Raw genomic sequence first — 14,097 nt, 5'->3', positions numbered from 1 at the left:
ATAACATTGAAATATCAGAATCAAACAAATTTTGCTTGAAGGATTGACTTAGTGCAATTGCACAGTTCGTTTATATACATATTGTTTTAATGATGGCTTTAGGTAATACTTTAAAAATAAAGAGATGCTTTCTTTAAATTTATAGTGTCAGTGATGGTGAACATAGGACGAGACGTGTTAATAACACAATTATACCTAAAATTGCCCAATTTCTTGGCTAATAATTATGTAGGTGGCTCATTGTAATTGAGAAGTTGAAGCAAGTTGTTCATACGTGTCATATCAACTTTTTCATCTTAAAATAAAAAAAAAAAATATTTCCCTTGGAGATGTAGTGCAATGAATTACTGCACTCTTGGAAACTTGTAAGCTGGATGCCCTAAGCAAATGTCACAGAGTGGTGAGGAGGCAGGGTACCGTGGTCTGCATCTTCATGCAATCTGTTTCAGGGCGAAATAGTTTTTTTTTTTTCATTATCCACTTGGTTAATCCACTCTTCGACATCGGAGCCGTCCAAGCCGGAAAACACACCAGGGTCGAAAGCCTGGGAAAGCGTCACGACTGGCGCAGCCTGACGAGTCGTCGCCGACAGTCCTGACACTGATGGGATCTCACCTCTGGGAGGTACGTTAGCGAGCTCGATGTAGCGACCGCTGCGAAGCTTCATGGCTAGGACGGAGATCGCAAACCTCCCCCAAAATATGTGTGAAAGACATAGACAAAAAAGACTATTTACACTGTATTTACAAGAGCAGTGCAGCCTGAGACCAAGATGTTGTTGCCTCAAAACATGGCTCGTACCCACAGGGGGGATTGGCCACATTAGATTTGAAATGTGCGTCTAACAAAACAAAATGGGAGAAAGGCACATTTAATACAAAGCAATATTCAACTCAATGCCAACAGAAAATTTGAGAGGGCATATTCATAAATTTAGGGGGAAAAAAATAAAGTGAAGTGTCCCACGGTCGGTACCCCAGCAATGAAGCCTTCCTGACGCTTCAATAAACTTGTCGATAGCTGAAATCATTGACCCATGGCTTGTGCCTAATTGACACGCACCAAAGGACAAAATGTTTGGTGTAGTAAGCGCTAAACCCAGCTTACTTGTAGGAAATACTAGGAACATTCTGCGGAGGGAGGAGAAGCGGCGGCAAGAAAGAAAGAAATGGTCCATAGTTTCTGGTTCATTACAAAAAGAACAAAGGTTAGTTATAGACAAACCAGATCTATGAAGGAACCTATGATCTATGAAGGATCTATGAGACCAAGATGGAACCCGTGCCAAGCCTAGATGCTCGTCGTCTTCATTTGCGCCATGTCTCTTGAGCGTCTGTTGTATCGCAACAATATAGTTGCATTACTGCAGACATGACTTTGCTGCATTTGCAGACACTGTTGCTGTTCAGAGATTGCTGCCCAGTGAAAAGCCAAGCACGGCGTGGACCGGCTGTATGATGGTCTACGTTGTCCGTGGCTAGCCATTACTGCAGTTTTGCGACACAGATGTAGGCTTTGGCGTGCTGGCTGTCCATCGCCCAGTGACATTTGCTTGAGATCATAGCTAGGCAGACTCTCCACCTTCTTGAGTTCCGGTCTTGTTTGCCCAGACAGCCACACAATTCGTCGCACTACAGCTCCTATGGAAATTGCATTTTTTTAGATGTAAAAGTTGATACAGCATATACAGACAGCTTGGTTCAATTTCCCAGTTACAATGAAGCACCTAGTTCTCATAGCAAAAACGTTCCCTAGGCTATTTTATTTCATAATCATATTATCACACCACACCCATCATCTTATGTCTGCCACCTTCTTTCTGGGGTTTTACTTGCCAAAACCAGTTCTGATTATGAGGCACATCGTAGAGGAGGGCTCCGGATTAATTTTGACATCCTGGGGTTCTTTAACATGCACTACAACGCAAGCACACGGGCGTTTTTGCATTTCGCCTCTATCGAAATGCGGCCGCCACGCGGCCGGGATTCGATCCCGCAATCTTGTGCTCAGCAGAGCAATGCCTTAGCTGACTGAGCCACCGCGGCGGGTATGTCTTCCACCGCTTACACTGTAACTTTAAAGGAAGCACCTCTTTAATATCTCAATATTTTGAAGTCTTCATTGAAATACCCAGTATAATGCCATGGTACATTTCACTCACTTCATTTTGAATGTTGACAAAGAAGTCTTAGTTAAACAGCTAATGAATTCACACCTAATTGAATGTATGTTAAGTACATTCCTGTGTGTTTCCTGTTCGTGTAAGACAATGCCAATAAAAAATGATTCAATTCTCACCTCTGAAATATTTTAAATGCGAAGCATTTCTTGCCGGTGGCTCTGTCCGTCCCTCCCGCGGCGTCCCACACCTCCACAGCGCATGCGCGTCTCCTCCCCCTCTCTCTCCTCCGCTCCCCCCTCTCTCCTCTAGGAATCCTGTACGGAGCGACGCCTGCGTCCCACAACCCCACAGCGCTTGCGCGTCCCCTACCCTCTCTCCTACGCTCCCCCCTTTCTCTCCTCTAGGAATCCTCTACGGAGCGGCGCCCGCGTGCCACCCCCCCACAGCGCATGCGCGTCCCCTCACCCTCTCTCTCCTCTCCTACGCTCCCCTTCGCTCTTCTCTAGGAATCCGGAACGGCGCGCACGACAGGTGGTGCGACAGCTGCATACTCCGCTGGGGGCGCCACGGTAGTTCCGCGGTATCAAAATGACGGAGAGCGCGCGCCTCATTCTCCTGTGCAGCGCCGCGATGAGCGCTCGGGCCGCTGCCGCGAAACCATCTCCCCGCTGCTTCGCATCCACACATGGTTCCCTTTAGCAGGAGATGGAGTAATTTTTTTCCAATCATTAATTTGACTTTCCAATTGAACCGAAGATAAAAACACTAAAAAACCCAATTAATAATGAAATAAATAGAAGTGGCCCCTCCATATTTCTATTTAGGTGCACTAAAGCGGGCACTAGAAGGCAGCTATACTTGAGCATTCTGTTCCTTCTCATCACAGAGGACATACATGTGCAGCTAAGTGCTAGATGCTTCTGTATGCATTGTTTCTCAACAGCCGATCCAGTAACTTAGCAGGATGCAATGCATAACTATGTTAAGACTCCTTGAGGGGTGTTTAATGCAATCTTAAAGGGACACTGCAACACTTTTTTTATATTCTTAAGAAAATGTTTGCGATCTGTAGGGCCGTGAACATGCAAGCCAAATATTCTGCTGCATGCAGCAAGGAGCCCACTGTCTTGCATAAAAGATCGCTTCCCCACCCCCCATTCCCTCTCCGGTCTATTATGCCCTGTACATAACATCATAGCAACAGCCCATAGACACCAGCCAGGATTGTTCATAATTGCAAGTTATTCCTAAGTGAAAGCTTGCACACACATGAATACCCATCCAATTCTCTAGCAAACAGGGAAGCGACAGTCGTTAACGCCTCCCACCTGCCCCGTTACCCTTTCTGTCGCTCTTTGGCACCTTTGTTAGACACCAAATTTGAAAGGTTGCCATTGGAAAGAAGAAAAATTTAAAAAGGAGCAATAGGCAGGGCGTTGCTGTCGGTGCTGGGGCCGTATTCTGTAACGCTTCGGTTTTCGAAGGATTCGGTTTGCGTGCAGCGATTGGTCGCCGCCTAGGTGACGCCACCGCCTCAGGGCGCGAACGCCTTTTTTGCTGACGTCACGCACATGTCAATCACGCGGAAACCGAATTTGTCGTCTGCTACGGAGCGAAGCCGCGCGCGCTGCTTCGGTCTGATCCGAAGCGCGGTGTGCCGTGTGCAGAGCCTGTGCGTGCCGTGTGCACGGGCGAGATCGCGGCACTCGGAGCAAAATGACGGCGTGTGCGGTGCCTGTGGCGCCTGTTATCGTGCTTTTAGCGAGCCTCCGTGATAGACAGCGACAACCTCGACGTCGACAAGACGCCTTTGAGATGACAGATGAGGGATTCAGGCGACAATTAAGATTCTCAAAAGAGACAGCGCTCCGACTGTGCGAGGAACTTGAGTGTGTATTTTGGCCGCAACGCGAAGTTGGCGTACAACGTCCCACCTAGCGGCATAAATGGGTCAACCGAAGTAAACAAAATTCGTTAAGTCACTCACCGCCAGTACAACTCACACGCGTTTCATGATGAAAAACGTAAACCTCATCAATACCATGAACAAATTATTTTTATTTACCAAGAAGCGCTCGTAAATTGCTATATTATTACTCGGTTTGTGACATTCACTGCCACAAAAAGAAACCTTCGCGCCGATTGGTCTCTGTCCTTTCACTTGTTTTCATTACGTCAACGGACCGCCCCAATGTGACGCCACCGCCAAACCGAATCCTTCGAAAACCGAAGCGTTACAGAATACGGCCCCTGCTTCAGCCGAAAGGATATGTGTTAAAGGAATGGGAAAAGTAAACATTGCACTCTTTATATCTGCATTATTATATTGTCGCGATACACAAAGCTCTGGGGCTTTATTATAGAAGCAGCTGCACCGCGACGTACTCGGGAGAAGATACCAGAGAGGCGCCAACAACAAGAACGTCGTCTTCTTCTCTTGATGCCTCCGGAATCTCAAGCATTCCGGTCGTCATCTTTGTCGGTGCCAGGGCGCACTTGTGCACGAATAGTGAGATGGCAATATTAGCTCCTTTTCATAAATTCCCATGGTAATATATTAATAGAAAGGCATCACACTTACTCCAGTGTGTTTCAGGTTTGAAGAAAAGCTACTACAGGGCGCCTTAAAGTGTCCTGTGCACTCGGTTACAACCCTTGATTTATGACCCATTACTTCGCTGATGGCTGAACCAGCCAAATTACCAAAAAGAAATTTAGGCAAACTCACAGCATACAAATAACACTAACAAGCATGCCACATCCTGAAAAAAAAAGCACCAATTTAATACTAGCTTACTGAACAAAGAAAAAGAGATCAGGTTTCAGTGTGTATACACACTATGTAGCATTGTAATGCTTACTGTCAATTATTGCCCTTGTAATGAACAAGAACAGGTGACCATAGAGTGTAATGTAAAAAAAAATTAATACAAATTGAAGTAATCATGCAGTAAGCATTAAGACTTGCTGTAGAGATGACTCCTTGTGTGACTATTTCATGAAGTACTCATGCATACATTGAGTAAGCCACTTTGATGCATCTAACATACGAACAAGACATCACACATACTAATGTTATATCATACAATGCCATCATTGAATGAAACAAACACAAGGTGATGAATGCGCAACTGTCCACTGACATGTGAAGTTAAAAAGTGATCTAGAGTCCACTGCTACTAGCGTAGCTCTAACTTCATGTCCTTTTCTTCTAGTTCCTTGGGGTCTCCATGTTCAAGATAGAATTTCCTCTTGACATGAGCAAACAGCAAGTCTGTGATGAGAAAAATCTGCAAAGGTAAAGGTAACATTGATAAACATATGATTAACCTATTTCACAATATTGCATGTATAAAGAAACCTATAGGAGTGCAGTACATTTTGAGACAGCTCTAAAATGCCCTAGGTGTCCACTAATCTCCTATTGCAAGAATTTTTCAAAAAGGGAGGAAGTGGTATTTAGGATTTAGGATATTTCTGAACTGCAACCACTGCTACTTAAGTGCCACCAAGGGCTAGTTTATTTGTTCTCCATGACAAAAAAGTAATACACAAGTACGAAGCAAAGCCTGCAACACTTTTGCATCCACTCTGCCGCTGCAAGGGAGCGCGCTGCTATTATGAAGAGTGCAGGCAGAGGGGAGCAAATGCTTCGTCTGCCCTCTCGCTTCAACGCAGCTCCGAAACTCAAGATTACGCTACCTCCATCACTAAACATGAAGCCACGGCCATATAGTCTTCCCAGCCTTTGCACCCACCGCAGATTACCTCCAATATAGGGCGGGTGTGCCCATTGACAGCCAAGCACAGGCACAGGCACCAATACTCACCTGTCCCTCCCTCCTGCCCTCTCTTGCTCGCGCATCAAGCCGCCATCCTACTCGACTCACCCTCATACGCTTTTCCTCGCGCCCACGGCATACGGTGCTCAGGGTGTAATAGGATCTTATCACACTTGGACTTTACACGGAACATCACAGTGAGAAGGTCCTGCTGCTACGCTGCTGCACTTGGGCAGCTGCACTCCGTCGCGCGGCACGTGATTTGAGAGGTGCGTACACAAGCAGCTGCATGCAATTCAATCATTTGACGATGTACGTCTACGGCAGTTTCTATTTATTGCCTCAATATTCCGTTGTGGCGGCAGTGAAATTTCATTACATTGAAATTGTGTATAAACACATTTCGTTATATTGAGGTTCAAAATTCTTGGTCTACTAGGAACAAGATGTTATAAAACGTTTACTTCATCATATCGAGAATTTTGTTATATTGAAGTTCACTATATCATGGTTTAACTGTATTACATCAGGTGATAATATTTGGTATTATATTATGCTTTTACTTTGCTCATGAACCTCTGAGGTGCAGAGAGAGTCGCTAAAAACAATATTTCCTGACTTTGTTGCTTACTTCACAAATGACTAGTTTTTCAAACAGCCTACAATTTAGTAGTGTACATGCGGCTCTCCTGTCAAGACACCAAGGTAAGATTTGTCTCTGATTAAGGTATACCCATCATGCTTTGCTGTTTATGAGTATGAGTTGGCAGTATAAGTGGATACTCACTCACAAATATTTTCGCAGGCTATGTGCTCCCTCACAGTCATGTACACCCACACTTGTCAGCCCTCACTCGTGGTCCTACTCATGCCCACCCATACTGGCTAACACTCACACATGTCCATAATCACTACCATTCACACTTAGCGGCACCAACTCAGGCTCATACATCTGCTAATGCTCTATCTCACACCTATGAAATGAGTGCTGAGCGAGCATGAGTGCATAGTACACGTGAGTGAGTATGCCGACCAATGTTCTTGAGTCATCTGCGCAAAATTATCTAGAACTTAATTCAGAGTGTGGAAAGACATTAGAAATTCAGACAGTCATGTGGAAATTTTTCATTGGCTGTATGCTCTTTTATGGGAAACTCTCTTGTGCTAGCACGCATGGCTTCATGTTTAGGCTGAAAGAGGGTGAACCTTTGTCTAAATTTCGATGCCACAAAAAGTATGGAATTTCCTAGGGTTTGTGTCTAAATGCCCAAAACTAACTGTGACTAATCTTTGCAAAGCATTCAAGCATTCATGCATCCCAGCCCATCAGAATGTGGCTGCTATGGTTAGAATATGATCCCACAGCCTTGCAATCAGCAGTTCAAATGCCACAGCCACTAAGCCACCTGAGAGAATGACACCACACAGTGACAAGCTAGCACAGTGCATTTTTGCTTCTTTTTTCATCATATGTGAGTAAACTGGCTTTGGCAGGTTTCAGGTAAGCAATGGACTCCACTCACTCAAATCATTTTCGCTGATGCCCTGCCTTGGAACAACTTTCTTTTGAGATGTATGACGTACTGAATAAATGTGGTCAAGATACAACAATGAACCACACACAGCTCTGTGTTGCATCATTCTATTCTTCTGTCCACATATATTAAGCACATCATACACCCCATTATGCTCGACCAACTCTTAATATTATATTTTTTGCGCCGTATGCTTGTGCGTGACATCTGAAGGAAATTGATCAATAACTGCTTGGTACTGCTTTACATCAACAGAGGACATTATGGTAGTATGGATTTAATATTTGATAAAGCTACAGGGAAGGACAAACAGCCTTCGATTTGACACTGTAGGTTCTTTGACAGAGCAGAGGTGCAAGATATGGTTCACGGTAACATGACACAGCAACTAGAAAGGTTTACTCACCATCTTCAAATGATTATAAGGCCTGTTTAAATGTGGAAATTTACCAGTATGTGTATTTGTAAACATGGAGTTTATCAAATTTTCTGTTAATATTGAACACAATTCCGCAGAAAGCAATTTTAAATATAGCCTTTAAAACGTTTTATCAAAGCAGCCATTCCTGCACATTTGCGGCTCCTCCTGTCCTCTCTTTACTGTAAAACTGTGTGAATGGTACAAGGTAGGTTCACAGCAGCATGTGCGACACCTGAAATAGTTGGCCACTCACAAACAACAATGCAACTGTGAACACACTCTGTTCTCAAGTTCATGAAAACCTGCCCAAGATATCTGTCATGATCAATACTAATGCACTTGTGTGCAGTCCAATAGTTTTTGTGAACAAAACATTAGAAAGGACATAATGCAGAAGAGGAGTCACAGATCCCTTTAACAAATGCTTATTTATCATCCGCAGTGAAAAGTCAAACCAATATAAACCAAATACACTCGAACCTCGTTATAAAGAAGTTGAAGGGGAGCTGAAATTACTTCGTTATATGTTACTTCGTTATATTGATTATTGCCTTTTACTGCAATATACTATGGCCAATGGGGAGCACAATTGTAAGCATGGAAGTAAGAAGACAGCTTTGTGGCCCAGGGAACCACTACATGGTCATAAACTCGAGTAAAGGCGTAAGAGGATGTTAGGCGACTAACACAAAACAACAAATGTATCCGCGCAAAAGCTGTCACACGTGTCAAACCACGGAACCCGAAGAATGCGTTTGGCTGCAAAAACAACTTGGAGTTCGCATGCGATGAAATTTGAATAAAACAACTAAAGAATCTTCAGAATCTGCAACTCGTGACTTAGCACCTGACGCGACAGCCTTTAGATAGCTGCCTTCTGTGCCATTGTGACGGTCTTTCGCGCCCGCTTTCTACTTGGCTTGCCGTGGTCGAGCCAGCACAGCGCTCCACTGTGTGATCGAGGAGGCAAGCAAACATTGCCGCGCCGGTTTGCACCAATGCCAATGCGACCTCGAAGGCCACGCCCAGCTGCCAGCCCGTGCAGCGCACCGCAGAAAGAGGGAGAAGCGAATGCACGGCCTGGGCGTGACCCACGAGACGGCGCCGGGAAGGTCTCCAAGGCCAGACCTAGCTGCGGCTGCTTGCGTGGCGCGCCGTAGAGAAATAAGTTAATGCACTAATCTTTCGCACTGCGGCGTGTAGCCGCACAGTATGGTGCGACTCGCGCAGGCTTGCGCATGACTCCCCACCCAAGATTGCGCCGGGGAGATCTCGAAGGCCACGCCCAGCTGCGCCTGCCTGCACGGCGTGCCGTGCAGAAGTGAATACACTAATCTTTCGCACCGCCGCGCATAGCCGCGCAGTGTGGCATAGTTCGCACAGCGAGGCATGCGCGAGAAAGAGAGCTCAGTGGAGAAGTGCGACAGTGAGCTGCGGCTTGTGCGAAAGTGCACACGTATGCGCGACGATGAGAAAGACCAGTGTTGCTCGATGACATATTTGGCGCGAGGTCGTGGAAGTTTTGAACTGCAGCGGCGAACGAGTGCCGAACCCTGCGGTCGAGCAACTGTCAGGTATTTTTTCGTTTCAGAGATAAATTCAGTTCCTTGTATCCATTGGCAGAACAATTTCACTTTGTTAAAACGAGGTTTTAAATACATGGATCTCTACAGGGATATCAAGGGGAATTTCATTTACTTCGTTATTTCCATTATTTCATTATATCCCATTTCGTTATAACGAGGTTCAAGTGTAATTATCTTTCTAGACAGTACAGATTTACACTTATGAGCTTTTTGAAGCTGCTGTCTTACCTGGCCTGTGTTGAAAGCTAGTGTGATGCCAAAGTAAAAGTTGGCATTAGCACTACTCGAAAAAATCCACAAGTGCCAGAGAAGTGGTGCAAGTGCTGAGCACGATACAAATATGCAGCCAACCAGAAAATACTGCTTCATATCTGCAAATAAACAAGGCAAAACACATACAGTATGTTAAATGAACATGCTGCGTTCTGCACAATGTGTGGGGGGCACAGTGAAGCAAAGTGCATTGTGGCAAACAGCAGTAAATTCGTCCGAATGCACAGCGAAATGCTGTTGTTATAACTACACACCAGATGACGAGAACCAATAGCAGTGGCTAGGTGCTGAGGTTATTTCAGGCTACATCACCACCTCAGCAGTGTTGCCAGGTCCGACGAGGCGGCGTAGCCAAAAGCTAGAGAAGTTGTAGCCCAAATGTAGCCAAGCACAAAAAAAGTACAAAAAAGTGCAAAAAAGTTCATAGCCAAATATAGCCATTTTTATTTTCAGTTTTATTTGTGTATACATTTTCACATTCGACTATGGCAATACTTTTTTGCACAACCCGTCGTAACAAAATGTCCGTACCGCCGTGACGGTCGGCCCTTGACATGAACAACAGCGACATTATGCTTGCCAGAACACTTTTTGGTTGGCCCCAGAAGCTCTCAAGTTCCAGCGAGTCGCTGCAGAGGGCAAAATTAGTGCTTTTATTTTATGACCTATAGTACTAAGTTATTATTTTTAGTTACTTACAGTAATATTAACTACAAACTCTGCCTTTTAGTTGTCGCGAATGCAAAATAATGTTTAGCATCACCGATCTCTCACGTCATCTCTGCCTACGGCGTAGAAGTACAGCTGTCCAGAGATCTGCGACCGCGACGTCCTCACGGCTTTTTTTTTTTTTTATACACTAAAACAAGTGTTTCGAGCTATGATATCTCGTGTTATTTGTCTCACCGTCCTATCTTGTTTTCTTGTTGTTGTTGTTTTCAATTAGCTTGGCCCGCCTTAGCTGGTACATGCTCTATATACTGTCCATCTACATCAACCTGGCCGCCATCTTAGGTCTCTACCAGGGCAAGAACATGTGTTAAAATAAGGTGACAGACAACTGATGCCACTCACTGTCTGGATCGGTGTAAGTGAAGTTTTAAAAGATTACTGCGCAAAATGGCACACCAGTGTAAAAAGCGCGCAGTCCCGAAAGCAACTCGCTCAAAATGGTAAAAGCCGCAACGGTGCACAAATAGCAAAGGTAAACAACGAATTGAGAACAGTGGTTGTGCTGTGAAAACCGGTTACTGTCCGAAAGCAAACCATGTTGATGTGCTAATAAAGTTTTAGAATAGTGGCCCCCAAAGTTTGGGGCCCCAAAGAGCTTTGCGCGTGTTAGCGTTCGGGCATGCAGGAGTGAAGAGCTTTAGAACAGGCGTTTTGCGTTTGCAGATAGCGTGCTGCGCTTCATGCGTTCACGCATACTTGGCCCACTTCCCCTTGTTTGGATTCTCCTCTCTGAGGAGGATCCGATCTTACGTCCAACCTATCGAAATGAATCTCGAATGTAAGCACGAACAAAGATTCATCTAGCAGTAGAATGAAAATGGCAGTAAAGCTTCGCGCGAGAAACGTGGAGTAGGTCGAAAGCTGTGCCCGGCGCGATACTTCAACCAGAAGACATGGCCATCACACTGCAGCGTGTCATCTGCCCGTACTTCCCTTCTTTCATGTCGGCGCCATGATCGCCTGACAGCCCCGACTCTATGTTATGGCTCTCCCTTCCTGAGCCATGTTAGTATAGTACAGTGTACTGTGAAAAACCCACTACTACCAGGTTCATCCCGATGCCCGAGGATCGGGTGCATAACGGTCAAGTAGGGTGCAAGTTTAACTGCCTCAAAGATCAAAGCCACCGGCTCAGACAACGGCACAGACAGGGAAGAGAAGGGGGGGGGGGGGGGTCATTTCGCACACGCACACACGCACAGCCACGCGGCCGGCTCAGCCAGTTAAAACATAGCCTTCGATATTTGCTTCTACCCGATCAGAGCCACCTTTGGAGCGTACTGGAGCGTGGATTAGGGTGCCACTTATAGCCTAAAGAAAGCCAAGTCGCAGATTTTCAGTAGCCCAAATATAGCCACATAGCCAACTTGTCCAAGTCGACGCCAAAATTTTTTTCCTGTAGCCCAATTTGGCTATATGTAGCCAAACCTGGCAACACTGCACCTCAGTCATCCATATGAGAAGATTATGCCTTAGTTCCTATGTTTTCAATGCACACTCTGACCCCTTGCTCTACTTGCAATTCATGTGCAAAGCTTCTGCTACTGAATGCACATTCTAAATTGAGGTTACATGGCAATCAGGGGCATATAAAAAAATTGATTGCATCTATTTGGGACAAACAAACAGAAAGCCCTCGACACAAATAGAAAGCCCTCGACACCAGTGATTCCTTAGTACCTTGACTCAATTACTGCCAACAACAGTTACGTGCCTCGGACTCGGAATTCATTTAGAGACTTACATATGGTATCAAGAAACGCACAGTGCTCCTGCAAACCACAAGCATGCACAAGGCTCGTTCAAACTATCTTTCTATACATGCTTTTGCCTTCATTTGTCGAGTAACATCTCAAACATACATTACACCTGATGTAAGCTTTCACTATAGCCATACAGCCACCATACCGTGTTCCTGTCTCATCATTTTTCTTATACTTCAATTCCATAATTTCTTGCACAGTCCTTGGCTTTATGCCATCTCATTGTTATCCACTAAGTTTATTCCCAATCTCATACTGGAATGTTATTGCTAAACTTTATTTAAAAAAGAAAGAAAAATGGCACTGATTTGCACTTACATGGAAAGACATGTCTCCAGATGGGCAGCAGAGATGTGTAGAGGGCAACATCACCAATACTAGGGTAGGACTTGAAAACTGCAGTCAATGCAACCACCAGGAAGAACAAGAGTAGTGGTTCTTTCCTGCAAATGAGAACACATTCCCAGTAGATTTTTACATATGATCATGCTTTGAGGATATTTTTCTCGCATTTAGCCTATTAGAAGCCTACCTCATTAAGAAATACGGAGGTAGCTGTATCAGCGACACATCTGTAGCCTTGTATCATTCAGAAAGCACCTTGTTGGAACTTGAAGCACGAAACCATTATCTGTTTCCTTTCCTTTTGTTTTCAATTGTGATCCTGCGGTTCTGCGCATGTCTTTGAATTCTTGTGCACTATAAAGGCAATGCTGAAAGCCTAATAAAACAGCTGGTTGTGGTGCTCGTCCTGTCTTCTTTGTCTGTGTATGTGTTAATTTGCACTCTGCTTCTAATAGCTATCAATCAAGAAAGGTGTTTGGATCATTGTGCTTCTTCCTACTGTTAGTGTTCATATTGATACAGTTTACTAAACAGGTTGAAGTAAGCCAAAATCTGCGCTTCGAATTTTGATAAGAATTACGTACTTCTGGAAGAATCTGACTCTCGTCTGCTCACGTTCAGCTGCACCCGACAGCGTAGGATTGAAACTTTGGCCACACTGCTTATCGGTGTTGTAGCCGCCGGGTCTCACTAATTTCAATTAGTTTGAACACTTGATTAGCCCCGAACTCCCCCCGAAACTTAAGGCAAGATCACACGTACAGTTGCCAGCGTGCATTCACTGCTGGAAGCTCCTGGCTAGACGCCTTGGCAGCTAGCCAGGAACTATTGACAGCGCTTCAAAATGCGCAATTTGGATGTGGCTACTATTCGTCGGTCAAGCTGGTGCAGGGCAAAGCCAGTCTGCACCACGTAGCATGGCCAGACTGGAGAACATGAACGCGAGCGTGCACTCTAGCCCTGTCATGCAAATAGCAAACGTTGCGCTGTTCTGGCTATATGCGCTACAGTTGCATGTAGCTGCGTCAGCTGCGTAGAACAGGTACCACGGCCGCTGCGAGGTGTCGCAAAGAGCTCGCTGTAGCTCGCTGAGGAAAACAGCGTGCTGTGATTGCTCTTTGTGGGTGATCTGGCTCCAGGTGTATGGCAAGCTGGCCCGAGTGCCAACATCTAACTGGAACAGTGTGTTTGCTTTTCGAGTCGCACACCTTTGAGGTGTGTCGCCATCATTGTCGAAGCTCATAATGTTAAGAATCCTTTCAACGCGAGTCCTGAGTGTGGCATCTATTGCTAAGCCAACGTGTGCGCTGTCGACGTACTCACACCAGCGAATATAAAGACGACACTTCGTTCGAACCTCAGAAATTTTGTGACTGCTGTAGAGATTAGTGCTAAATGCAATGTGCTACTCTTGCCACTCGGTGTGAGAAAACACAGCTCTACATAGCAATTAGTACACTGTAGCACAGCAAAAGGATGAGACACTGTGAGCTCAACCATATGGGGAGGGAACCTCCAAGTTTGGTGCGTCGTAGGTG

The 14,097-nt window shown here is 45.2% G+C and overlaps 1 protein-coding gene across 1 annotated transcript in view; it reads right to left on the bottom strand.

The window, feature by feature from the left end:
- Positions 1-3,718: 3,718 nt before the first annotated feature.
- LOC119436288 (phosphatidylinositol glycan anchor biosynthesis class U protein-like) overlaps positions 3,719-14,097 on the bottom strand; it is a 42,678-nt gene continuing 32,299 nt past the window's right edge. The window contains exons 10-12 of the mRNA XM_037703097.2: positions 12,533-12,657; positions 9,675-9,817; positions 3,719-5,412 (exon numbers count right to left, since the gene is read on the bottom strand). Coding sequence (XP_037559025.1) covers positions 5,302-5,412; positions 9,675-9,817; positions 12,533-12,657 — 379 coding nt within the window. The 3' untranslated portion in view covers positions 3,719-5,301. The remainder of the gene's footprint in view (positions 5,413-9,674; positions 9,818-12,532; positions 12,658-14,097) is intronic.

The sequence above is a fragment of the Dermacentor silvarum genome, chromosome 1, assembly GCF_013339745.2.
Source record: "Dermacentor silvarum isolate Dsil-2018 chromosome 1, BIME_Dsil_1.4, whole genome shotgun sequence".
Classification (NCBI taxonomy): Eukaryota; Metazoa; Arthropoda; class Arachnida; order Ixodida; family Ixodidae; genus Dermacentor; species Dermacentor silvarum.
The sequence above is the reverse complement of the archived record's forward strand: the minus strand, read 5'-3'. Positions and strand labels throughout refer to the sequence as shown.